Source organism: Fringilla coelebs, assembly GCF_963513975.1.
Source record: "Fringilla coelebs genome assembly, chromosome: 36".
Lineage (NCBI taxonomy): Eukaryota > Metazoa > Chordata > Aves > Passeriformes > Fringillidae > Fringilla > Fringilla coelebs.
Window position 1 is genome coordinate 198,196 of NC_140062.1, and position 27,802 is coordinate 225,997.

General features: G+C 59.5%; 1 protein-coding gene across 1 annotated transcript in view; it reads left to right on the forward strand.

Annotated features, from left to right (window-relative positions):
• The window catches only part of LOC311164735 (proline-rich protein 12-like), a 54,052-nt gene that overhangs the window by 16,525 nt on the left and 9,725 nt on the right, over positions 1-27,802 (forward strand). The window contains 7 exon segments of the mRNA XM_084224313.1: positions 898-4,241; positions 10,530-11,061; positions 17,484-17,821; positions 22,823-22,939; positions 25,736-25,866; positions 26,678-26,861; positions 26,863-27,001. Coding sequence (XP_084080439.1) covers positions 898-4,241; positions 10,530-11,061; positions 17,484-17,821; positions 22,823-22,939; positions 25,736-25,866; positions 26,678-26,861; positions 26,863-27,001 — 4,785 coding nt within the window.

Consider the following 27,802-nt stretch of genomic DNA (forward strand, 5'->3'; position numbering starts at 1 on the left):
GGGCTTTGTTTGGGGGGTGGGTCCCAGTTTTGCACCCTCTCCTGGCAGACTGGTGGGTCTGGGGGCTTTGTTTTGGGGGGGCGTCCCAGAGACTGGTGGGTCTGGGGGCTTTGTTTTGGGGGGGGTGGTCCCAGTTCTGCACCCCCTCCTGGCAGACTGGTGGGTCTGGGGGCTTTGGTTTGGGGTGGGGGTCCCAGTTCTGCACCCTCTCCTGGCAGACTGGTGGGTCTGGGGGAGTCAGGGTCTTTTTTTTGGTGGGGGGTCCCCGTTTACCCCAGGGGTGTCCCCATTTACCCCTAAAGGGGTCCCCACTTGTACCTGGGTGTCCCCCTCTACCCAAATTGTGTCCCCAAATGTCCCAGGGTGTCCCCTCTCCCCCTGGGGGTGTCTCCCCCTCCCCAAATTGTGTCCCCAACTGTCCCAGGGTGTCCCCATTCCCCCCAGGGCTGTTCCCCCCTCCCCAAATTGTGTCCCCAAATGTCCCAGGGTGCCCTCGCTCCCCCTGGGACTGTCCCCCCTCCCCAAATTGTGTCCCTAAATGTCCCAGGGTGCCCTCACTCCCCCCAGGGCTGTTCCCCCCTCCCCAAATTGTGTCCCCAAATGTCCCAGGGTGCCCTCAGTCCCCCCAGGGGTGTCCCCCCCCTCCCCAAATAGGGTTCCCACGTGTACCTGGGTGCCCCCCACCCACCCAAATTGTGTCCCCAATGTCCCAGGGTGTCCCCACTCCCCTTGGGGGTGTTCCCCCTCCCCAAATTGTGTCCCCCAAATGTCCCAGGGTGTCCCCACTCCCCCTGGGACTGTCACCTCCTACCCTACCAGGGTCCCCACGTGTCCCAGGGTCCCCCCAGCCCCTTTCTCTCGTCTCCCCCCGCTCACCCCGCTGCTCCCCCTCCCCAGCCATGCACACTCCAGCTCCGGCCGAACTCTTCATCTCGGGAGCTCTCCCCGGCTCGGGCACCTTCCCGTCCTCGTCGGCGCTCGGTCCCTACCAGCACCCGGCGTCCTTCGGCGGCCGCAGCTTCCCGGTGGGGTCCCCGCTGAGCCTGCCCGAGGCCGCCTTCAGCCCCGGTTCCAACGGGCTGCTGTCCCCGCACGATCCCCTGCTGCACATCAAGCCCACGCAGCCCGCCGTGCCCTCCTCGCTGGGCTTCGACCGCCTGGGCTCGGCCGTGCTGGGCTCGGCGCTGCCCGCCCAGACGCCTCCCTACCGGCCCGCTCCCAGTTCCTCCCAGTTCAACCTGCTGGCGGCCGCCGAGCAACCCCCTCAGCTCTACAACGCTCCCGTTTTCGGCGGCGCCAACGCGGCGGGCGGCGGCGATCGCGCCATATCGCGACAGGACAGCGTCATTAAGCACTACCAGCGGCCGGGCGCGGCTCAGCCGCAGCTGCCGCCGGCGCCGGGGCTGCAGCACTACCTGAGCTGCGGCGGCTCCTACCAGCAGGTGCCGGCTCACCGCGCCCCGCTCTCCTGCAGCCCGCTGGGCGAGCAGTCTCCCGCCAGCTCCGAGGGCTCGCAGCAGCCTCCCAAGGCCGCCCCGACGGCGCCGCGCCCCGAGCCGGGTTACCGGCCCATCATCCAGTCCCCCGGCTACTCCGGCGGCGCCGCGGGCGCGGCGGGCAACGGCGGCGCGGCCGGCGGCAACGGCGGCAAGTCCAAGAGCTACTCGGCGTCGCGGCAGCCGCCGCGCTCCACCAACACGCCCAAGTGCCAGAGCAGCTACACGCCCAGCACGCCCAAGCCCAGCTCCGTCATCGCCAGCCAGTCGCCCGCCTACTCGCCGGGCCAGCCGCCGCAGAGCCTGCTGGCCATGGGGGGAGCCCCCGGCTACAACGCGCCCGGCGCGCCCCAGAGCCTGGCGGGGACGGCGCAGCCCGCGGGCGGCTTCAGCGGGGGCCAGGCCGGGGACATGGCGGGCAAAGGCGGCGGCTACCAGGGCGGGGGGCAAGGCGGAGGGCAAGGGGGGCTGCAGCCCTGCGTCAGCGGCGCGGGCACCTACTCGCCCGAGCAGCTGCAGGCGCTGCCCTACGGCGTCCAGCCCGAGGGGGGACAGGCGGGGGGCTACGGGCCGCCGGCCCCCTCGCAGGGATTGCCCACGGCCAGCCCCTCGCTGACCTACAGCACCGGGCACTCGCCCGCCATGCCCGGGCCGCCGCTGCCCTACGCCGGCCTGGGCGGCTCCAGCCCCTCGCCCATCATCCGCCCGCTGCAGTCGCCGCCGGCCGCCCGGCCGCAGAGCGGCGCTTCCCCGGGACAGTCGCAGAAGTACCTGGGCTCGGTGCTGTCGCCGTCCTTCATGGCCCCGCAGGGCTACGGGGCCGCTCCGGGCGGGGGGCTCGAGCGGCAGCCGCCCCCAGCCCCGCCGGGAGCGCCCCCGAATTTCGGCAAGGGGAGCAAAGGCGAGGCGGAGCTGCTGGCGGCGGAGCGCAGCGAGGACGAGGATTTCCTGATCCAGCACCTGCTGCAGGCGCCCAGCCCGCCCCGAGAGGGGCTGGGGGGCTGCGAGGAGCGCCCCAAAACCCTGGGGGGCTACGGGGGGGCGCTGGGCAAGGAGGAGCGGTACCAGCTGCAGAGCGTCATCCGGCCCAACTCCAACCTGGAGGCGCCGCTGGAGCTGGCGCTGCTCAAAGAGAAGAAGAAGCCGGAGAGAGGCAAAGAGTTCCGGGGGGCGAGCGGAGGAGGAGGGGGCGGCGAGGTGGCGGCCACCTCGGTGGTGCACTACGGCCACCAAGCGCCACCCTCGCTGGACACGTACGAGCTGAAGAAGCCGCCCGAGCACCTGGCCGGGGGCAAGGAGCTGGGCCAGCCGCCGCCGCCGCACTCGTACCTGCCCAAAACCCCCGAGCACGGGCGGATGGTGGGCGAGGGACCCCCGCTGGAGCCCCACAACCTCCTGCTGGACCCCTCCCCGGAGCTGGGGGGGTCTCTGCTGCCCTCGGTGCTGACCCACACCCAGAGCCAGCTGCACCCCCGGCCCAAGGGCAGAGCCCCGCTGGACGTTCACCTGCTGGAGCAGCAGAGGATGCCGCCCCCTCCTCCGCCCCCTCCGCCGCCCCCCGCTCCCCCCTCGGCTCCCCCGGCCCCTCCGGCCGCCCCCTCCCCGCAGCTGCTGCTGGAAGCTCACCTGCACCAGGTGCGTTCGCAAGGGCTGGACCCCCAGGCCCCGCCGCCGCTGCCCCCCGACTCCATGGAGGTGTTGCCCCCTCCCCAGGAAATCCAGGACTTCTTGGAGCCCCCGCTGGGCTTGGAACCGCACCTGGGGCAGAGCGCGGGGGTGCAGGGACCGCCCGGGCACCTGCTGGACCCCGAGGGGGGGGTCCCGGCCGTGCCCCCCGAGGCCAAGGACCAATTTTCGGAAGGGGGGAGCCCCGCGGGGGGCAAGGGGCGTTTCGTGCCCCTCACGTCCATCTGCTTCCCGGACGCTCTGCTGCAGGACGAGGACCGCGGCTTCTTCCCCGGCATGGAGGACATGTTCGGACCCCCGCCCGAGGATTTCCCCAAGCCCGCCGAGGAGGAGGAGGAGGAAGGCAACGCCAACGCGGCCGGGCTGGAGGCTCGGCCCGAGGGGATGAAAGCGCCCCCTCCTTACGATATGGGGCAGAGCTACCCCTCGTTCTGCCCGCAGGACGGCGGGGCCGCCGGGGACCCCCCCCAGCTGGGGCTGGAGCCCCCCAAACACGAGTTACCCTCCACGGTGAACGCGGAACCGCTGGGCTTGATCCAGAGCACGGGCGACGGGGGTCCCAAACCCCCTCCTCCTCCTCTCAGCACCCCTTTATTCTGCTCCTCCAAACCCAAAAAGCTGCTGAAAACTTCATCCTTCCACCTGCTCCGCAAGCGGGACCCCTTCCCACCCCCCAAAAAAACCTACGCGCAGGAGTACGAGTTCGAGGATGATGAAGATAAAGCCGACGTGCCCGCCGACATCCGCCTGAACTCGCGGCGCCTCCCGGACCTGCTGCCCGACCTCATCTCCAGCTGCCGCCGGCCGCCCCTCACCCCCATGGGCGACATCGATTTCTGTCCCCACCCCGGCGCTCACCCCGCTCCCAAGAAGCGAGGCCGCAAACCCACCAAGCCCAAGCGGGAAGGGCCTCCCCGGCCCCGGGGCAGGCCGAGGATCCGGCCCCTGGAGCCGCCCGGGTTCCCCGAGGGAGCCAAGAGGCCGCGGGGACGGGGCCGAGGACGGGGCAAGAAGGGCGGAGAGGACGGAGAGGGGCTGGAGCCGCTGCGGCCGCTCAAGGTGAGGGGAGCCGAAATGACCCAAAATTGGGGGTTGGGGGGTGAGGGGTGCGAAATGACCCAAAATTGGGGGTTTGGGGGGTGAGGGGTGCGAAATGACCCAAAATTGGGGGTTCGGGGTGCTCGGAGTGGGACGGAAATGACCCAAAATTGGGGGTTGGGAGGGGTTGGGGGGTTTGGAATGGGCTGAAAATGACCCAAAATTGGGGGCTGGGGGTTTTGGAATGGGCCGAAAATGACCCAAAATTGGCGGTTTGGGGAGCTCAGAATGGGCCGAAAATGACCCAAAATTGGGGATTGGGGGGTGAGGGGTGCCAAAATGACCCAAAGTTGGGGGGTGAGGGGTGCCAAAATGACCCAAAATTGGGGGTTTGGGGGGTTTGGAATAGGCTAAAAATGACCCAAAATTGGGGGTTTGGGGGGTTTGGAATAGGCTAAAAATGACCCAAAATTGGGGGTTTGGGGTGCTCAGAATGGGCTGAAAATGACCCAAAGTTGGGGTTGGGGGGTTTGGAGTGGGCTGAAAATGACCCAAAATTGGGGTTCGGGGTGCTCGGAGTGGGCCGAAAATGACCCAGAATTGGGGGTTAGGGGGTTTGGAATGGGTCCGAAGTGCCCCAAAATTGGGGGTTGAGAGGGTTTGGGAGGGTTTGGAATGGTCGGAAATGACCCAGAATTGGGGGTTCGGGGTGGTCAGAATGGGCTGAAAATGACCCAAAATTGGGGGTTTGGGGTGCTCAGAATGGGCCGAAAATGACCCAAAATTGGGGGTTGGGGGGTTTGGCATGGGTCCGAAAATGAGCCAAAACTGGGGGTTGGGGGTGCTCAGAATGGGCTGAAAATGACCCAGAATTGGGGGTTTGGGGTGCTCGGAGTGGGCCGAAAATGACCCAAAATTGGGGGTTGGGGGTTTGGGATGAGCCGAAAGTGACCCAAAATTGGGGGTTTGGTCTGCTCAAAATGGGCCGAAAAGGACCCAAAACTGGGGGTTTGGGGTGCTCGGAATGGTCCAAAATGACCCAAAACTGGGGGTTGGGGGGGTTTGGAATGGGCCGAAAATGACCCAGAATTGGGGGTTTGGGGAGCTCAGAATGGGGCGAAAATGACCCAAAGTTGGGGGTTGGGGGGTTTGGAATGGGCCGAAAATGACCCAAAATTTGGGGTTGGGGGATTTGGACTGGGGTGAAAATGACCCAAAATTGGGGTTCGGGGTGCTTGGAATGGGCCGAAAATGACCCAAAATTGGGGGTTGGGAGGGGTTGGAATGGGTCCAAAAATGATCCAAAATTGGGGGTTGGGGGGTTTGGAATGGGCTGAAATCACCCAAAATTGGGGGTTGGGTGGTTTGGTGTGCTCAGAATGCTCCAAAATGCCCCAAAATTGGGGTTTGGGGGTTTGGAATGGACCGAAAATGACCCAAAATTGGGGGTTCGGGATGCTCGGGTGGTCCTAAAATGACCCAAAATTGGGGGTTTGGGGTGTTTGGAATGGGTCCTAAAATGACCCAAAATTGGGGGTTTGGTCTGCGCGGAGTGGGCCAAAAATGACCCAAAATTGGGGTTTGGGGGTTTTGGAATGGGTCCAAAAATGACCCAAAATTGGGGGTTTCGTGTGCTCGGAATGGCCCGAAAATGACCCAAAATTGGGGGCTGGGGGTTTTGGAATGGTCCAAAATGACCCAAAATTGGGGTTTGGGGCGTTTGGTGTGCCCAGAATGGTCCAAAATGCCCCAAAATTGGGGTTTGGGGGGTTTGGTGTGCCCAGAATGGTCCAAAATGCCCCAAAATTGGGGTTTGGGGGGTTTGGTGTGCCCAGAATGGTCCAAAATGCCCCAAAATTGGGGTTTGGGGGGTTTGGTGTGCCCAGAATGGTCCAAAATGCCCCAAAATTGGGGTTTGGGGGGTTTGGTGTGCCCAGAATGGTCCAAAATGCCCCAAAATTGGGGTTTGGGGGGGTTTGGTGTGCTCAGAATGGTCCAAAATGCCCCAAAATTGGGGTTTGGGGGGGTTTGGTGTGCTCAGAATGGTCCAAAATGCCCCGAAATTGGGGTTTGGGGGGGGTTGAGGGGTTTGGTTTGCTCCAAATGGTCCCAAAATGCCCCAAAATTGGGGTTCCCCCCCCCCAGATCAAAGTGGGTGTGTCCAAGAGAGGTCATGGAGGGGTCATTGGGGGTCACTGGTCCATACTGGTCCGTATTGGTCTATACTGGTCCATACTGGTCCATACTGGTTCATACTGGTCCGTACTGGTCTGTACTGGTTCATACTGGTCCATACTGGTCCGTACTGGTCCGTACTGGTTTATACTGGTCCATACTGGTCCATACTGGTCCGTACTGGTTTATACTGGTCTGTACTGGTTCATACTGGTCCATACTGGTCCGTACTGGTTCATACTGGTCCTTACTGGTTTATACTGGTCTGTACTGGTCCATACTGGTCCGTACTGGTCCGTACTGGTCCATACTGGAGCCTCCTGACCCCCCCCAGATGAAACTGGGAGTGTCCATGGGGGGGTCAGGGTATCCCAGTACAAACCAGTACAAACCAGTACCCCTTTCCCCCCCTCAGATCAAACTGGGGGTGCTGATGGTTGGATCGATGTCTCCCAGTACAAACCAGTATAACCCAGTACCCCCTTTCCCCCCCTCAGATCAAACTGGGGATGCTGATGGTTGTATCGATGTCTCCCAGTACAAACCAGTATAACCCAGTAACCCCCTCAGATCAAACTGGGGATGCTGATGGTTGTATCGATGTCTCCCAGTACAAACCAGTATAACCCAGTAACCCCCTCAGATCAAACTAGGGATGCTGATGGTTGTATCGATGTCTCCCAGTACAAACCAGTATAACCCAGTGACTCCCCCTAAACAAACTGGGTGTGTCTAGGGATGCTGAAGGTTGTATCGATGTCTCCCAGTACAAACCAGTATGAACCAGTAACCCCCCCTCAGATCAAACTGGGGGTGTCTGGGGATGCTGATGGTTGTATCAATGTCTCCCAGTACAAACCAGTATAACCCAGTAACCCCCTCAGATCAAGCTGGGGATGCTGATGGTTGTATCAATGTCTCCCAGTACAAACCAGTATAACCCAGTAACCCCCTCAGATCAAACTGGGGGGTGTCTAGGGATGCTGATGGTTGTATCAATGTCTCCCAGTACAAACCAGTATAACCCAGTAACCCCCTCAGATCAAGCTGACCATGTCTGGGGGTGCTGATGGTTGTATCGATATCTCCCAGTACAAACCAGTATAACCCAGTAACCCCCTCAGATCAAGCTGGGGGTGCTGATGGTTGTATCAATGTCTCCCAGTACAAACCAGTATAACCCAGTCCCCTCCTTTCCCCCCCTCAGATCAAACTGGGGGTGTTGATGGTTGTATCAATGTCTCCCAGTACAAACCAGTATAACCCAATGACTCCCCCTAAACAAGCTGGGGGTGTCTGGGAGGGATCAGGGCTGGATCAGTGTCTCCCAGTACAAACCAGTACAAACCAGTGACCGCACAGATCAAACTAGGCGTGTCTGGGGGACATCAGGGCTGTATCAATGTCTCCCAGTACAAACCAGTATAACCCAGTGACTCCCCCTAAACAAGCTGGGGTTGTCTGGGAGGGATCAGGGCTGTATCGATGTCTCCCAGTACAAACCAGTATAACCCAGTACCCCCTTTTCTCCCCTCAGATCAAGCTGGGTGTGTCTGGGGGCATATCAGGGCTGTATCGATGTCTCCCAGTACAAACCAGTATAACCAGTACCCCCTTTCCCCCCCCAGATCAAGCTGGCCGTCTCCAAATCCGACCCCGCCCCTGCGGCCCCGCCCTCGGGCCCCGCCCCTCCGCTCCGGGGCCGTTCCCGGGGCTCCCAGTACAAACCAGTATAACCCAGTAACCCCCTCAGATCAAACTGGGGGGTGTCTAGGGATGCTGATAGTTGTATCAATGTCTCCCAGTACAAACCAGTATAACCCAGTAACCCCCTCAGATCAAGCTGACCATGTCTGGGGGTGCTGATGGTTGTATCGATGTCTCCCAGTACAAACCAGTATAACCCAGTAACCCCCTCAGATCAAGCTGGGGGTGCTGATGGTTGTATCAATGTCTCCCAGTACAAACCAGTATAACCCAGTACCCCCTTTTCTCCCCTCAGATCAAGCTGGGGGTGTCTGGGGGCATATCAGGGCTGTATCAATGTCTCCCAGTACAAACCAGTATGAACCAGTGACTCCCCCTCAGATCAAACTGGGGGTGTCTGGGGATGCTGATAGTTGTATCGATGTCTCCCAGTACAAACCAGTATGAACCAGTAACCCCCTCAGATCAAGCTGACCATGTCTGGGGATGCTGATGGTTGTATCGATGACTCCCAGTACAAACCAGTATAACCAGTCCCCCCTTTCTCCCCCTCAGATCAAACTGGGGGTGTCTGGGGGATATCAGGGTTGTATCGATGTCTCCCAGTACAAACCAGTATGAACCAGTAACCCCCTCAGATCAAACTGGGGGTGCTGATGGTTGTATCGATGTCTCCCAGTACAAACCAGTATAACCCAGTACCCCCCTTTTCCCCCCCTCAGATCAAACTGGGGGTGCTGATGATTGGATCGATGTCTCCCAGTACAAACCAGTATAACCCAGTGACTCCCCCTAAACAAACTGGGTGTGTCTAGGGATGCTGAAGGTTGTATTGATGTCTCCCAGTACAAACCAGTATAACCCAGTAACCCCCTCAGATCAAACTGGGTGTGTCTAGGGATGCTGATAGTTGTATCGATGTCTCCCAGTACAAACCAGTATGAACCAGTAACCCCCTCAGATCAAGCTGACCATGTCTGGGGGTGCTGATGGTTGTATCGATATCTCCCAGTACAAACCAGTATAACCCAGTAACCCCCTCAGATCAAGCTGGGGGTGCTGATGGTTGTATCAATGTCTCCCAGTACAAACCAGTATAACCCAATGACTCCCCCTAAACAAGCTGGGGGTGTCTGGGAGGGATCAGGGCTGGATCAGTGTCTCCCAGTACAAACCAGTACAAACCAGTAACCCCCTCAGATCAAACTGGGGGTGTCAGGGGGATATCAGGGCTGTATCAATGTCTCCCAGTACAAACCAGTATAACCCAGTGACCGCACAGATCAAACTGGGGGTGTCTGGAGATATCAGGGCTGGATCAGTGTCTCCCAGTACAAACCAGTATGAACCAGTAACCCCCTCAGATCAAACTGGGGGTGTCAGGGGGATATCAGGGCTGTATCAATGTCTCCCAGTACAAACCAGTATGAACCAGTAACCCCCTCAGATCAAACTGGGGGTGTCTGGGAGGGATCAGGGCTGTATCAATGTCTCCCAGTACAAACCAGTATAACCCAGTATCCCCCTCAGATCAAACTGGGGGTGCTGATGGCTGTATCGATGTCTCCCAGTATAACCAGTACTCTTTTCCCCCTCTCAGATCAAACTGGCCGTCTCCAAATCCGACCCCGCCCCTGCGGCCCCGCCCTCGGGCCCCGCCCCTCCTCTCCCCGCCGCCGCTCCGGGGCCGTTCCCGGGGCTCCCAGTACAAACCAGTAACCCCCTCAGATCAAACTGGATGTGTGTGGGGTGGGTCAGGGTTGTATCAATGTCTCCCAGTACAAACCAGTATAACCAGTACCCCCTTTCCCCCCCCAGATCAAACTGGCCGTCTCCAAATCCGACCCCGCCCCTGCGGCCCCGCCCTCGGGCCCCGCCCCTCCGCTCCCCGCCGCCGCTCCGGGGCCGTTCCCGGGGCTCCCAGTACAAACCAGTATGAACCAGTGACTCCCCCTCTGATCAAACTGGGGGTGTCTAGGGATGCTGATAGTTGTATTGATGTCTCCCAGTACAAACCAGTATGAACCAGTACCCCTCAGATCAAGCTGACCATGTCTGGGGATGCTGATGGTTGTATCAATGTCTCCCAGTACAAACCAGTATAACCCAATGACTCCCCCTAAACAAGCTGGGGGTGTCTGGGAGGGATCAGGGCTGTATCAATGTCTCCCAGTACAAACCAGTATAACCATTACTCTTTTCCCCCTCTCAGATCAAGCTGGCTGTCTCCAAATCCGACCCCGCCCCTGCGGCCCCGCCCTCGGGCCCCGCCCCTCCGCTCCGGGGCCGTTCCCGGGGCTCCCAGTACAAACCAGTATAACCCAGTAACCCCCTCAGATCAAACTGGATGTGTGTGGGGTGGGTCAGGGTTGTATCAATGTCTCCCAGTACAAACCAGTACAAACCAGTACTCTTTTCCCCCCTCAGATCAAACTGGCCGTCTCCAAATCCGACCCCGCCCCTGCGGCCCCGCCCTCGGGCCCCGCCCCTCCGCTCCCCGCCGCTCCGGGGCCGTTCCCGGTGCTCCCGGAGCCGCCCCCGGCCCCACCGGAGCCGTCGCAGAGCCGCATGAAGCAGAAGCTGCGCGAGGTGGAGGAGAAGCAGCCCGAGATGAAGTCGGGCTTCATGGCCTCCTTCCTGGACTTCCTGAAATCCGGCAAGCGGCAGCCGCTGCCCCCCAGCCCCTCCAAGCCGCCCCCTCCCAAATTGGGGACCCCCCAAAGTTTCCCCCTGGGGGGGGCCCTGGAGGGCGGCGAGGGCGAGGGGCTGGTGATGGCGTGTCCTTCGCCCTGCAAGCGCCTGGACGAGGAGCTCAAGAGGAACCTGGAGACGCTGCCCTCCTTCTCCAGCGACGAGGAGGACTCGGTCAGCAAGAACCAGGACCTGCAGAAGAGCATCAGCTCGGCCATCTCGGCGCTGGACGAGCCCCCCGAGCGCAGGGAGCCCCCCGAGGCGCCAGGTGAGACCTGCCAGGACCTGCCAGGGGTTCATACAGGGCTTCCAGGACCTGGGGAAGGGTCATAGAGAGGATAGGGAGCTGCCAGGACCTGCAGGAGAGCATCAGCTCGGCCATCTCGGCGCTGGACGAGCCCCCCGAGCGCAGGGAGCCCCCCGAGGCGCCAGGTGAGACAGATACCCACCTGCCAGGACCTGGGGGAGGGGCATAGAGAGCATCCAGGACCTGGGGAAGGGTCATAGAGAGCGTCCAGGGGCTTCTAGGGGGTTGTAGAGACCTTCCAGGGGTTTATACAGACCTTCCAGGACCTCCCAGCACCTTTCAGGAATTCATAGGGACCTTCCAGAATCCATAGAGAGTCTCCAGGAGTTCATAGAGACCTTCCAGGACCTGCCAGGGATGTATAGGGGTTCATAGAGAGCATTCAGGGGTTCATAGGGGTGCATAGGGAGCTGCCAGGACCTGCAGAAGAGCATCAGCTCGGCCATCTCGGCGCTGGACGAGCCCCCCGAGCGCAGGGAGCCCCCCGAGGCGCCAGGTGAGAGAGATACCCACCTGCCAGGACCTGCCAGGGGTTCATAGAAACATCCCAGGAGCCATAGAGACCTTCCAGGAGCTCATAGAGACCTTCCAGGATCCATAAAAATCCTCCAGGGGTTCATAGAGAGCTGCCAGGACCTTCCAGGAGTTCATATGTACCTGCCAGGACCTTCCAGGGGTTCATATGGAGCTTCCAGGACCCATAGAGAGGATCCAGGGTTTCGTAGGAATCTTCCAGAGGTTGATAGGGACCTTCCAGGGGCCCATAGGGACCTTCCAGGACCTGCCAGGGGTTCCTAGGGTGCTGGCAGAGGCTCATAGGGGTTCATAGGGAGCTGCCAGGACCTACCATGGGTTCATGAGGACTTTGCAGAGTTACATATCAGCCTGCCAGGACCTGCTATGGGTTCAAAGGGACCTTCCAGGGGTTCATAGGGACCTTCCAGGACCTGCCATGGGTTCATGGGGACCTGCCAGGACCTGCCATGGGTTCACAGGGATCTTCCAGGCATTCAGAGGGACCTGTCAGGACCTGCCATGGGTTCATGGGGACCTTCCAGGCATTCAGAGGGACCTGCCAGGACCTGCCATGGGTTCAAAGGGACCTTCCAGGCATTCACAGGGACCTGCCAGGACCTGCCATGGGTTCATGGTGACCTTCCAGGACCTTCCAGGGGTTCATAGGGACCTGCCAGGGGTTCATGAGGACATTTTAGGGATTCCCAGGAACCTTCCAGGACCTGATGGGGTTCATAGGGACCTGCCAGGACCTTCCAGAGGTTCATGAGGATCTTCCAGGGGTTCATAGGGACCTGCCAGGACCTGCCATGTGTTCATGGTGACCTTCCAGGACCTTCCAGAGGTTCATGAGGATCTTCCAGGCATTCATAGGGACCTGCCAGGACCCGCCATGGGTTCATGAGGACCTTCTAGGGCTTCATAGGGATCTTCCAGGACCTGCCAGGTGTTCCCATGACCCTTCCAGGGGTTGATAGCGACCTGCCAGGACCAGACATAGGTTCATGAGGACTTTCTAGAGTTACAAATGGACCTGCCAGGACCTGCCAGTTGTTCCCATGACCCTTCCAGGACCTTTCCCCCCCCCCCAATTGTTATTTTTCTCTTTTCCAGCCGCCCCCCCCCCGCCGGAGGATCCCCCCCCGACCCCTCCCCCCACCCCTCCGGAGCCCCCCCAGCCCGACCCCGCCCCTCCCCCACCCCCCAGGACCCACACAGGGACCTGCCAGGACCTGCCATGGGTTCATAGGGACCTGCCATGGGTTCATGGGGACCTTCCAGGCATTCATAGGGACCTGCCAGGACCTGCCATGGGTTCATGGGGACCTGCCATGGGTTCATGGTGACCTTCTAGGACCTGCCATGGGTTCAAAGGGACCTTCCAGGGGTTCATAGGCACCTGCCAGGACCTGCCATGGGTTCATGGGGACCTGCCAGGACCTGCCAGGGGTTCATGAGGACTTTCCAGAGTTACATACGGACCTGCCAAGACCTGCCAGGGGTTCATGAGGACTTTCCAGAGTTACATATGGACCTGCCAGGACCTGCCATGGGTTCATGAGGATTTTCCAGAGTTACATACGGACCTGCCAAGACCTGCCAGGGGTTCATGAGGACTTTCCAGAGTTACATATGAACCTTCCAGGACCTGCCAGGTGTTCCCATGACCCTTCCAGGACCTTTTCCCCCCCCATAATTGTTATTTTTCTCTTTTCCAGCCGCCCCCCCGCTGGAGGATCCCCCCCCGACCCCTCCCCCCGCCCCTCCGGAGCCCCCCCAGCCCGACCCCGCCCCTCCCCCACCCCCCAGGACCCACACAGGGACCTGCCAGGACCTGCCATGGGTTCATAGGGACCTGCCAGGGGTTCATAGGAACCTGCCAGGACCTTCTAGAGGTTCATGAGGATCTTCCAGGGGTTGATAGGGACCTGCCAGGACCTGCCATGGGTTCATGGAGGATCTTCCAGGCATTCACAGGGACCTGCCAGGACCTGCCATGGGTTCAAAGGGACCTTCCAGGGGTTCATAGGAACCTGCCAGGACCTTCTAGAGGTTCATGAGGATCTTCCAGGGGTTCATAGGAACCTGCCAGGACCTTCTAGAGGTTCATGAGGACCTTCCAGGGGTTCATAGGGACCTGCCAGGACCTGCCATGGGTTCATGAGGACTTTCCAGTTACATAGGGACCTGCCATGGGTTCATGGGGACCTGCCAGGACCTTCTAGAGGTTCATGGGGACCTTTCAGGCATTCTTAGGGACATGCCAGGACCTGCCATGGGTTCATCAGGACCTTCCAGGGCTTCATAGGGATCTTCCAGGACCTGCCATGGGTTCATCAGGACCTTCCAGGGCTTCATAGGGATCTTCCAGGACCTGCCATGGGTTCATCAGGACCTTCCAGGCATTCATAGGGACCTGCCAGGACCTGACAGGGGTTCATAGGGACCTGCCAGGGATTCATGAGGACATTTTAGGGTTTCCCACGAACCTTCCAGGACCTGATGGGGTTCATAGGGACCTTCATAGGGACCTGTCAGGACCTGCCATGGGTTCATGGGGACCTTCCAGGCATTCATAGGGACCTGCCAGGACCTGCCATGGGTTCAAAAGGACCATCCAGGCATTCACAGGGACCTGCCAGGACCTGCCATGGGTTCAAAGGGACCTTCCAGGCATTCACAGGGAGCTGTCAGGACCTGCCATGGGTTCATGGGGACCTGCCATGGGTTCATGGTGACCTTCTAGGACCTGCCATGGGTTCAAAGGGACCTTCCAGGGGTTCATAGGCACCTGCCAGGACCTGCCATGGGTTCATGGGGACCTGCCAGGACCTGCCATGGGTTCATGAGGACTTTCCAGAGTTACATAGGGACCTGCCAGGACCTGCCATGGGTTCATGGAGACCTTCCAGGAGCTGCCATGGGTTTATGAGGACTTTCCAGAGTTACATAGGGACCTGCCATGGGTTCATAGTGACCTGCCAGGACCTTCCAGAGGTTCATGAGGATCTTCCAGGGCTTCATACGGATCTTCCAGGACCTTTTCCCCCCCCATAATTGTTATTTTTCTCTTTTCCAGCCGCCCCCCCCGCTGGAGGATCCACCCCGACCCCTCCCCCCGCCCCTCCGGAGCCCCCCCAGCCCGACCCCGCCCCTCCCCCACCCCCCAGGACCCACACAGGGACCTGCCAGGACCTGCCATGGGTTCATAGGGACCTTCCAGGACCCCCCAGGGGTTCATAGGGACCTGCCAGGGGTTCATAGGGACCTGCCAGGACCAGCCATGGTTTCATAGGGACCTGCCAGGGGTTCATGGGGACCTTCCCAGCATTCACAGGGACCTGCCAGGACCTGCCATGGGTACAAAGGGACCTTCCAGGGATTCATAGGGACCCGCCAGGACCTGCCATGGCTTCATGGGGACCTTCCAGGCATTCATAGAGACCTGCCAGGACCTGCCATGAGTTCATGAGGACTTTCCAGTTACATAGGGACCTGCCATGGGTTCATGGGGACCTGCCAGGACCTTCCAGAGGTTCATGGGGACCTTCCAGGCATTCTTAGGGACCTGCCAGGACCTGCCATGGGTTCATGGTGACCTTCCAGGCATTCATAGGTACCTGCCATGGTTCCATGGAGACCTGCCAGGACCTGCCATGGGTTCATGGGGACTTTCCAGAGTTTCATAGGGACCTGCCAGGACCTGCCATGGGTTCATGTGGACTTTCCAGAGTTACATACGGACTTGCCAGGACCTGCCAAGCTTTCATGGGGACCTGCCAGGTGTTCCCATGACCCTTCCAGGACCTTTTCCCCCCCATAATTGTTATTTTTCTCTTTTCCAGCCGCCCCCCCCGCCGGAGGATCCCCCCCCAACCCCTCCCCCCGCCCCTCCGGAGCCCCCCCAGCCCGACCCCGCCCCTCCCCCACCCCCCAGGACCCGCCATAGGTTCATAGGGACCTTCCAGGCATTCAGAGGGACCTACCAGGACCTGCCATGGGTTCATGGGGACCTTCCAGGCATTCACAGGGACCTGCCAGGACCTGCCATGGGTACAAAGGGACCTTCCAGGCATTCACAGGGACCTGCCAGGACCTGCCATGGGTTCATGGGGACCTGCCATGGGTTCATGGTGACCTTCTAGGACCTGCCATGGGTTCAAAGGGACCTTCCAGGGGTTCATAGGCACCTGCCAGGACCTGCCATGGGTTCATGGGGACCTGCCAGGACCTGCCATGGGTTCATGAGGACTTTCCAGAGTTACATAGGGACCTGCCATGGGTTCATAGTGACCTGCCAGGACCTGCCATGGGTTCATGAGGACCTTCCAGGGCTTCATAGGGATCTTTCAGGACCTGCCAGGTGTTCCCATGACCCTTCCAGGACCTTTTCCCCCCCCATAATTGTTATTTTTCTCTTTTCCAGCCGCCCCCCCCGCCGGAGGATCCCCCCCCGACCCCTCCCCCCGCCCCTCCGGAGCCCCCCCAGCCCGACCCCGCCCCTCCCCCACCCCCCAGGACCCACACAGGGACCTGCCAGGACCTGCCATGGGTTCATAGGGACCTGCCATGGGTTCATGGGGACCTGCCAGGCATTCACAGGGACCTGCCAGGACCTGCCATGGGTTCAAAGGGACCTTCCAGGGGTTCATAGGAACCTGCCAGGACCTTCTAGAGGTTCATGAGGATCTTCCAGGGGTTCATAGGGACCTGCCAGGACCTGCCATGGGTTCATGAGGACTTTCCAGTTACATAGGGACCTGCCATGGGTTCATGGGGACCTGCCAGGCATTCACAGGGACCTGCCAGGACCTGCCATGGGTTCAAAGGGACCTTCCAGGGGTTCATAGGAACCTGCCAGGACCTTCTAGAGGTTCATGAGGATCTTCCAGGGGTTCATAGGGACCTGCCAGGACCTGCCATGGGTTCATCAGGACCTTCCAGGGCTTCATAGGGATCTTCCAGGACCTGCCATGGGTTCATCAGGACCTTCCAGGCATTCATAGGGACCTGCCAGGACCTGACAGGGGTTCATAGGGACCTGCCAGGGATTCATGAGGACATTTTAGGGTTTCCCACGAACCTTCCAGGACCTGATGGGGTTCATAGGGACCTTCATAGGGACCTGTCAGGACCTGCCATGGGTTCATGGGGACATTCCAGGGGTTCATAGTGACCTGCCAGGACCTTCCAGAGGTTCATGAGGATCTTCCAGGGCTTCATACGGATCTTCCAGGACCTTTTCCCCCCCCATAATTGTTATTTTTCTCTTTTCCAGCCGCCCCCCCGCTGGAGGATCCACCCCGACCCCTCCCCCCGCCCCTCCGGAGCCCCCCCAGCCCGACCCCGCCCCTCCCCCACCCCCCAGGACCCACACAGGGACCTGCCAGGACCCGCCATGGGTTCATAGGGACCTTCCAGGGGTTCATAGGGACCTGCCAGGACCTGCCATGGGTTCAAAGGGACCTTCCAGGCATTCACAGGGACCTGCCAGGACCTGCCAGGGGTTCATGAGGACTTTCCAGTTACATAGGGATCTGCCATGGGTTCATGGGGACCTGCCAGGACCTTCCAGAGGTTCATGGGGACCTTCCAGGCATTCTTAGGGACATGCCAGGACCTTCCAGGCATTCATAGGGACCTGCCAGGACCTGACAGGGGTTCATGGTGACCTTCCAGGCATTCATAGGGACCTGCCATGGTTCCATGGAGACCTTCCAGGACCTGCCATGGGTTCATGTGGACTTTCCAGAGTTACATATGGACCTGCCAGGACCTGCCAAGCTTTCATGGGGACCTGCCAGGTGTTCCCATGACCCTTCCAGGACCTTTCCCCCCCCCCTAACTCTGATTTTTCTCTTTTCCAGCCGCCCCCCCGCCGGAGGATCCCCCCCCGACCCCTCCCCCCGCCCCTCCGGAGCCCCCCCAGCCCGACCCCGCCCCTCCCCCACCCCCTCCGGGCTCCCCCCCGGGGCCGGGCGGGGGCAGGGCCGGGCCGGCGGGCGGGGGGGGATCCCCGAGCCCCCCGGGGGGGTCCCCGGAGCCCCCCGAGCCCCCGGACGCGCGGCCGCTGCACCTGGCGCAGAAACAGGGGACGGCGGCCGTGTGCGGGGACACGAGCGACGAGGAGGAGAGCGGGGGAGAGGGCATCTTCAGGGAGAGGGACGAGTTCGTGGTGCGCGTGGAGGACATCCCCGCGCTCAAGGTGGGACTGGGATAAACTGGGATAAACTGGGAGGGACTGGGAGTGAGGATATGGCACTGGGAGAGGAGTGGGAGGGACTGGGATGGACTGGGAGCACTGGGAGAGGGCATCTTCAGGGAGAGGGACGAGTTCGTGGTGCGCGTGGAGGACATCCCCGCGCTCAAGGTGGGACTGGGATAAACTGGGATAAACTGGGAGGGACTGGGAGTGAGGATATGGCACTGGGAGAGGAGTGGGAGGGACTGGGATGGACTGGGAGCACTGGGAGAGGGCATCTTCAGGGAGAGGGACGAGTTCGTGGTGCGCGTGGAGGACATCCCCGCGCTCAAGGTGGGACTGGGATAAACTGGGATAAACTGGGAGGGACTGGGATGGACTGGGATGGACTGGGAGCACTGGGAGAGGGCATCTTCAGGGAGAGGGACGAGTTCGTGGTGCGCGTGGAGGACATCCCCGCACTCAAGGTGGGACTGGGAGAGGAGTGGGATGGACTGGGATAAACTGGGAGGGACTGGGATGGGACTGGGAGAGGAGTGGGATGGACTGGGAGGGACTGGGATGGACTGGGATGGGTTTGGGATGGACTGGATGGGACTGGGAGTGAGGATATGGCACTGAGAAAGGGACTGGGATGGACTGGGATGGACTGGGAGGGACTGGGAGAGGGCATCTTCAGGGAGAGGGACGAGTTCGTGGTGCGCGTGGAGGACATCCCCGCACTCAAGGTGGGACTGGGATAAACTGGGAGGGACTGGGATAAACTGGGAGGGACTGGGATAAACTGGGAGTGGAGTGGGAGGGACCAGGAGTGAGGATATGGCACTGAGAAAGGGACTGGAAGAGGCTGGGAGAGACTTCGAGGCCACTGGGATGGATTGGGAGGGCACTGGGATGGACTGGGAGGGCACTGGGATGGACTGGAAGCCACTGGGATTCAGGACATGGCACTGGGATGGACTGGGAGCACTGGGATGGACTGGGAGGGCACTGGGATGGACTGGAAGCCACTGGGATTCAGGACATGGCACTGGGATGGACTGGGAGCACTGGAATGGGACTGGGATGGACTGGGATGGACTGGGAGCACTGGGAGAGGGCATCTTCCGGGAGAGGGACGAGTTCGTGGTGCGCGTGGAGGACATCCCCGCGCTCAAGGTGGGACTGGGAGGGACTGGGATAAACTGGGAGGGACTGGGAGTGAGAATATGGCACTGAGAAAGGGACTGGGATGGACTGGGAGCACTGGGAGAGGGCATCTTCAGGGAGAGGGACGAGTTCGTGGTGCGCGTGGAGGACATCCCCGCGCTCAAGGTGGGACTGGGATAAACTGGGATGGACTGGGAGGGACTGGGATAAACTGGGAGAGGAGTGGGAGGCACCAGGAGTGAGGATATGGCACTGGGAAACGGACTGGGAGAGGCTGGGAGAGGCTTCGAGGCCACTGGGATGGACTGGGAGGGCACTGGGATGGACTGTGAGCCACTGGGATTCAGGACATGGCACTGGGATGGACTGGGATGGGACTAGGATGGACTGGGATAAACTGGGAGGGACTGGGATGGACTGGGATGGACTGGGAGAGGGCATCTTCAGGGAGAGGGACGAGTTCGTGGTGCGCGTGGAGGACATCCCCGCGCTCAAGGTGGGACTGGGAGGGACTGGGATAAACTGGGAGGGACTGGGAGTGAGGATATGGCACTGAGAAAGGGACTGGGAGGGACTGGGATAAACTGGGAGCACTGGGAGAGGGCATCTTCAGGGAGAGGGACGAGTTCGTGGTGCGCGTGGAGGACATCCCCGCGCTCAAGGTGGGACTGGGATAAACTGGGATAAACTGGGAGGGACTGGGATGGGACTGAGGATATGGCACTGGGATGGACTGGGAGGGACTGGGATGGGACTGGGAGGGACTGGGATGGACTGGGATGGACTGGGAGAGACTCCACTCAAGGAACTGGGATGGACTGGGATGGACTGGGAGAGACTCCACTCAAGGAACTGGGATGGACTGGGATGGACTGGGAGAGACTCCACTCAAGGAACTGGGATGGACTGGGATTGAGCTGGCATTTAACTGGGACTGAGCTGGGATTGAACTGGGATTGAGCTGGTGCTTAACTGGGATTGAGCAGGTGTTTAACTGGGATTAAACTGGGATTGAGCTGGGATTGAGCTGGTGTTTAACTGGGATTGAGCAGGTGTTGAACTGGGATTGAACTGGGATTGAACTGGGACTGAGCTGGTGTTTAACTGGGATTGAGCTGGGATTGAACTGGGATTGAGCTGGGATTGAGCTGAGATTGAACTGGGACTGAGCTGGGATTGAACTGGGATTGAGCTGGGATTGAGGTGGTGTTTAACTGGGATTGAGCTGGGATTGAACTGGGATTGAGCAGGTGTTTAACTGGGATTGAGCTGGTGTTTAACTGGGATTGAGCAGGGATTGAACTGGGACTGAGCTGGTGTTGAACTGGGATTGAGCTGGGATTGAACTGGTGTTTAACTGGGATTGAGCAGGTGTTTAACTGGGACTGAGCTAGGATTGAACTGGGATTGAGCTGGTGTTTAACTGGAATTGAGCTGGGACTGAGCTGGCATTTAACTGGGATTGAGCTGGGATTGAACTGGGATTGAGCTGGTGCTTAACTGGGATTGAGCTGGGATTGAACTGGGATTGAGCAGGTGTTTAACTGGGATTGAGCTGGGATTGAACTGGGATTGAGCAGGTGTTTAACTGGGATTGAGCTGGGATTGAACTGGGATTGAGCAGGTGTTTAACTGGGATTGAGCTGGGATTGAACTGGGATTGAGCAGGGATTGAACTGGGACTGAGCTGGTGTTGAACTGGGATTGAGCTGGGATTGAACTGGTGTTTAACTGGGATTGAGCAGGTGTTTAACTGGGATTGAGCAGGTGTTTAACTGGGATTGAGCAGGTGTTTAACTGGGATTGAGCAGGGATTGAACTGGTGTTTAACTGGGATTGAACTGGGACTGAGCTGGTGTTTAACTGGGATTGAGCTGGTGTTTAACTGGGATTGAACTGGGACTGAGCTGGTGTTTAACTGGGATTTGGGGCAAAATTTGGGGATTTTGGGGTTCCTGTGGCCCTGGATGGCTCTGAATCAATCTGGTGGATTTGGGATGGGTTTGGGGTGGATTTGGGGTGGATTTGGGGTGGGTTTGGGGTGGATTTAGGATGGATTTGGGGTGGGTTTGGGATGGATTTGGGGGGGATTTGGGGTGGATTTAGGATGGATTTGGGGTGGATTTAGGATGGATTTGGAGTGGATTTGGGGTGGATTTAGGATGGATTTAGGATGGATTTGGAGTGGATTTGGGGTGGATTTGGGGTGGATTTAGGATGGATTTGGGGTGGATTTGGGGTGGATTTAGGATGGATTTGGGGTGGATTTGGGGTGGATTTAGGATGGATTTGGGGTGGATTTGGGGTGGATTTAGGATGGATTTGGGGGGGATTTAGGATGGATTTAGGATGGATTTGGGGGGGGGATTTGGGGTGGGTTTGGGATGGATTTGGGGGGGATTTGGGGTGGGTTTGGGATGGATTTGGGGGGATTTGGGGTGGGTTTGGGATGGATTTGGGGTGGTTTAGGATGGATTTAGGATGGATTGGGCTGGATTTAGGTTGGATTTAGGATGGATTTGGGATGGATTTCGGGGTGCTGACCCCCCCAATCTCCCCCAGCTGGTGCTGCAGCCAGACCTGAGCCCCTTTTGGGGGGATTTTGGGGGATTTTGGGGTTCCTGTGACCCTGGATGGACCTGGTGGATTTGGGATGGATTTAGGACAGATTTGGGATGGGTTTAGGATGGATTTGGGGTGGTTTTTGGGGTGCTGACCCCCCCAAATCTCCCCCAGCTGGCGCTGCAGCCAGACCTGAGCCCCTTTTTGGGGGATTTTGGGGATTTTGGGGTTCCTGTGACTGTGGATGGCTCTGAATCAATCTGGTGGATTTGGGATGGATTTGGAATGGATTTAGGGTGGGTTTAGGATGGATTTGGAGTGGGTTTCGGGGTGCTGACCCCCCAAATCTCCCCCAGCTGCTGCTGCAGCCAGACCTGAGCCCCTTTTTGGGGGGATTTTGGGGCTTTTCTGTGGCTTTTTGGGTTCCTGTGACTCTGGATGGATCTGAATCAATCTGGTGGATTTGGGATGGATTTGGGGTGGATTTGGGGGGATTTAGGATGGATTTGGGGTGGTTTTTGGGGTGCTGACCCCCCAATCCCCCCCAGCTGGCACTGCAGCCAGACCTGGGCCCCTTTTTGGGGGATTTTGGGATTCCTGTGACTCTGGATGGACCTGGTGGATTTGGGATGGATTTGGGGTGGATTTGGGATGGATTTAGGATGGATTTGGGGTGAATTTAGGACGGATTTGGGGTGGGTTTCGGGGTGCTGACCCCCAAATCTCCCCCAGCTGGCGCTGCAGCCAGACCTGAGCCCCTTTTGGGGGGATTTTGGGGTTCCTGTGACTGTGGATGGCTCTGAATCAATCTGGGTGGATTTAGGATGGATTTGGGATGGTTTTGGGATGGATTTAGGATGGGTTTGGGATGGATTTAGGATGAATTTGGGGGTGGTTTTTGGGGTGCTGACCCCCCAATCTCCCCCAGCTGCTGCTGCAGCCAGACCTGAGCCCCTTTCTGGGGGGGATTTTGGGGCTTTTCTGTGGCTTTTTGGGATTCCTGTGACTGTGGATGGCTCTGAATCAATCTGGTGGATTTGGGGGGGATTTAGGATGGATTTAGGATGGATTTGGGGTGGGTTTTGGGGTGCTGACCCCCAAATCTCTCCCAGCTGCTGCTGCAGCCAGACCTGAGCCCCTTTTTGGGGGATTTTGGGGGATTTTGGGGTTCCTGTGACTGTGGATGGATCCGAATCAATCTGGTGGATTTAGGATGGATTTGGGATGGATTTGGGATGGATTTGGGGTGGATTTGGGGTGATTTTGGGGTGCTGACCCCCCAATCTCCCCCAGCTGGCGCTGCAGACGGGCCGGGAGCCGCCGCCCATCTGGCGGGTGCAGAAGGCGCTGCTGCAGAAATTCACCCCCGAGATCAAGGACGGGCAGCGGCAGTTCTGCGCCACCAGCAACGTGAGTGGCACCCCAAAAACACCTGGACACCCCAAAAACTCCCAGGGAAACCCCAAAAACTCCCGGGGCACCCCAAAACTCCCATTGAAACCCCAAAAAACTCCCGGGGACACCCCAAAAACACCCAGGGACACCCCAAAAAACACCCGGGGCACCCCAAAACTCCATTGAAACCCCAAAAAACACCCGGGGCACCCCAAAAACACCGGGGACACCCCAAAAACTCCCAGGGCACCCCAAAAACATCCCAGGGACAACCCCAAAAACACCCGGGGCAACCCAAAAACTCCTGGGGCACCCCAAAAACATCCCAGGGACACCCCAAAAACACCCGGGGCACCCCAAAAACATCCCAGGGACACCCCAAAAACACCCGGGGCACCCCAAAAAACACCCGGGAAACCCCAAAAACACCCGGGCACACCCCAAAAACACCCGGGGCACCCCAAAAACACCCGGGGACACCCCAAAAATACCCGGGGCACCCCAAAAACACCCGGGAACACCCCAAAAACTCCCAGGGCACCCCAAAAACACCCGGGGCACCCCAAAAACAGCCGGGGCAACCCCAAAAACATCCCAGGGACACCCCAAAAACACCCGGGGCACCCCAAAAACACCCGGGCACACCCCAAAAACTCCCAGGGCACCCCAAAAACTCCCAGGGAAATCCCAAAAACACCCGGGGACACCCCAAAAAACTCCCAGGGAAACCCCAAAAACATCCCAGGGGACCACCCCAAAAACACCCGGGAAACCCAAAAACATCCCAGGGCACCCCAAAAACACCCGGGGCACCCCAAAAACACCCGGGCACACCCCAAAAACATCCCAGGGACACCCCAAAAAACACCCGGGGACACCTCAAAAACATCCCAGGGACACCCCAAAAAACACCCGGGGACACCCCAAAAAACATCCCAGGGCACCCCAAAAACACCCGGGGCACCCCAAAAACTCTCAGGGAAACCCCCAAAAACACCCGGGAACACCCCCAAAAACTCCCAGGGCACCCCAAAAACATCCAGGGGCACCCCAAAAACACCCGGTGCACCCCAAAAAACACCAAAATCTGAGATCTCACCCCAAAATGTTGAATCCTGCTCCAGAAATGGGAATTTGGGGGGGATTTTGGGTTCCTGGGGTGGATTTGGGGTGGATTTTTGGGGGATTTTGTGGTTCCTGGGATGGTTTTGGGGTGGATTTTTGGGATTTTGGGGTTCCTGGGGTGGTTTTGGGGGGGATTTTGGGGTAAATTTTTGGGTATTTTGGTGTTCCTGGGATGGTTTTGGGGTGGATTTTTTGGTATTTTGGGGTAATTTTGGGGGGATTTTTTTATTTTTGGGTATTTTGGGGTGGCAGATGATTTTGGGGTGCCCCTGACCCCCCGTTTGTGCCCCTCCCCCGCAGTCCCTGGGCTATTTTGGGGATGCCAAGCACCGAAACCCCAAATTTGGGGGTTCCTGGATGGTTTTGGGGTGGATTTGGGGGGATTTTGGGGTAAATTTTGGGGGATTTTTGAGATTTTGGGGTTCCTGGGATGGTTTTGGGGTGGATTTTTGGGGATTTTGGGGTAATTTTGGGGGATTTTAGGGGATTTTGGGGTTCCTGGGATGGTTTTGGGGTGGATTTTTGAGATTTTGGGCTTCCTGGGATGGTTTTGGGGTGCATTTTTGGGTATTTTGGGGTTCCTGGGATGGTTTTGGGGTGGATTTTGGGGGATTTTGGGGTTCCTGGGATGGTTTTGGGGTGCATTTTTGGGATTTTGGGGTTCCTGGGATGGTTTTGGGGTGGATTTTTGGTGATTTTGGGGTACATTTTTTTGGGATTTTTGGGTGTTTCGGGGTGCAGAGGATTTTGGGGTGCCCCTGACCCCCCGTCTGTGCCCCTCCCCCCCCCGCAGGTCCCTGGGCTATTTCGGGGATGCCAAGCACCGAAACCCCAAATTTGGGGGTACCTGGATGGTTTTGGGGTGGATTTTGGGATTTTGGGGTTCCTGGGATGGATTTGGGGTGGATTTTTGAGATTTTGGGGTTCCTGGGGTGGATTTTTGGGGATTTTGTGGTTCCTGGGATGGTTTTGGGGTGGATTTTTGGGATTTTGGGGTTCCTGGGATGGTTTTGGGGTGGATTTTTGGGGTAAATTTTTTGGGATTTTTGGGGATTTTGTGGTTCCTGGGGTGGTTTTGGGGTGGATTTTTGGGGATTTTGGGGGATTTTGGGGTTCAGAGGATTTTGGGGTGCCCCTGACCCCCCCGTTTGTGCCCCTCCCCCACAGTACCTGGGCTATTTTGCGGATGCCAAGCACCAAAACCCAAATTTGGGGTTCCTGGGATGAATTTGGGGTGGATTTTTGGGATTTTGGGGTTCCTGGGATGGTTTTGGGGTGGATTTTTGGGGTAAATTTTTTGGGATTTTTGGGGATTTTGTGGTTCCTGGGGTGGTTTTGGGTGTGGATTTTTGGTTATTTTGGGGTAAATTTTTTGGATTTTTGGGGTTTTTGGGGTTCCTGGGGTGGTTTTGGGGTGGATTTTGGGTGTTTCGGGGTGCAGAGGATTTTGGGGTGCCCCTGATCCCCCGTTTGTGCCCCTCCCCCACAGTACCTGGGCTATTTTGGGGATGCCAAGCACCAAAACCCCAAATTTGGGGGTTCCTGGGATGAATTTGGGGTGGATTTTTGAGATTTTGTGGTTCCTGGGGTGGATTTGGGGTGGATTTTTGGGGATTTTGGGGGATTTTGGGGTTCAGAGGATTTTGGGGTGCCCCTGACCCCCCTGTCTGTGCCCTTCCCCCGCAGTACCTGGGCTATTTCGGGGATGCCAAGCACAGGTACCAGCGGCTCTACGTCAAATTCCTGGAGAACGTCAACAAGAAGGATTACGTGAGGGTGTGCTCCAGGAAACCCTGGCACCGCCCCCTCGCCCTCAGGTGGGCACACCTGGCACACCTGGGCACACCTGGGGACACACCTGGGCACACCTGGGCACACCTGGGGATACACCTGGGATACACCTGGGGATACACCTGGAATCATCTGGGCACACCTGGGGGCACGTGAGGGTGTGCTCCAGGAAACCCTGGCACCGCCCCCTCGCCCTCAGGTGGGCACACCTGGGGATGCCTGGGGACACTGGGCACACCTGGGGATACACCTGGGCACACCTGGGGATACACCTGGGCACACCTGGGCACCCACCTGGGCACACCTGGGACACACCTGGATACACCTGGGGACACCTGGCACACCTGGGGACACCTATGGGCACCTCTGGGCACACACCTGGAATCATCTGGGCATACACCTGGGCACACCTGGGGACACCTGGGACACACCTGGGGCACACCTGGACACACCTGGGCACCCACCTGGGCACACCTGGGCACACACCTGGGGATACTCCTGGGATACACCTGGAGATACACCTGGGCACACCTGGACATACACCTGGGCACACCTGGGGACACACCCGGGGCACACATGTGGACACCTGGACACACCCGGGCACACATGTGGACACCTGGGCACCTCTGGGCACACACCTGGAATCATCTGGGCATACACCTGGGCACACCTGGGGATACACCTGGGGACACCTGGGACACACCTGGGGCACACCTGGGCACACCTGGGGATACACCTGGGCACACACCTGTGGGCACACCTGTGGGCACACACCTGTGGGCACACCTGACCACACCCCCCTCTAACCCCTCCCCCCTTTTTCCCCCCCCCCCACAGGAGACAGAACCACCCCAAACCCAGCGCCCCCAAACCCCCTCCCCCCCCCAAACCCGACCCCCCCGAGAAACCCCAAAAAACCGAGAAACCCCAAAAAGCCGAAAAACCCCAAAAAGCCGAGAAGCCCCCCCGGAGCGAGCCCGCCCCTCCCCCCCCCGCGCCGGCCGCGGGGCCCCCCCGGGCCCCCCCCCGGCCCCCCCAAGGCCAAGCCCAAGCCCCCCAAGGTGAAGGCCGAGCCCCCCCCCAAAAAGAGGAAAAAATGGCTGAAGGAGGCGGCGACGACGTCGGAGTCGGAGTCGAGCCCGGACCCCCAGAGCGAGGAGGGTGAGACGGGGAGGGGGGGACCCCAATTTGGGGAGGGGGACACGGGGGTGGGGCAGGGGGACACCCCAATTTGGGGAGGGGGGCGGGGGGACATGGGATTTGGGGGGGGACACCCCAATTTGGGGAGGGGGACACGGGGGAGGGCGGGACACCCCAAATTGGGGAGGGGGGGATGGGGGGGGGGGGGGAGGACCCCAAATTGGGGAGGGGGACACGGGATGGGGGCGGGGGGACGTGGGATTTGGGGAGGGGGACACGGGATTTTGGGGGGGACACCCCAATTTGGGGAGGGGACACGGGATTTGGGGGCGGACAACCCCAATTTGGGGAGGGGACATGGGGATGGGGGGGGGGGATACCCCAATTTGGGGAGGGGGACATGGAGGTGGGGGCAGGGGGACACCCCAAATTGGGGAGGGGGGCGGGGGGACACGGGATTTGGGGGGGGACACCCCAATATGGGGAGGGGGGGACATGGGGATGGGGGGGACACCCCAAATTGGGGAGGGGGGGATGGGGAGGGGGGGGACACCCCAAATTGGGGAGGGGGGGATGGGGAGGGGGGGGACACCCCAAATTGGGGAGGGGGGCGGGGGGACACGGATTTGGGGGGGGACACCCCTATTTGGGGAGGGGGACACGGGGATGGGAAAGGAACCACGGGATTTGGGGGGGGACACCCCAATTTGGGGAGGGGGACACGGGATTTGGGGGGGGACACCCCAGTTTGGGGAGGGGGACACGGGATTTGGGGGGGGACACCCCAATTTGGGGAGGGGGACACGGGGGATGGGGGGGACA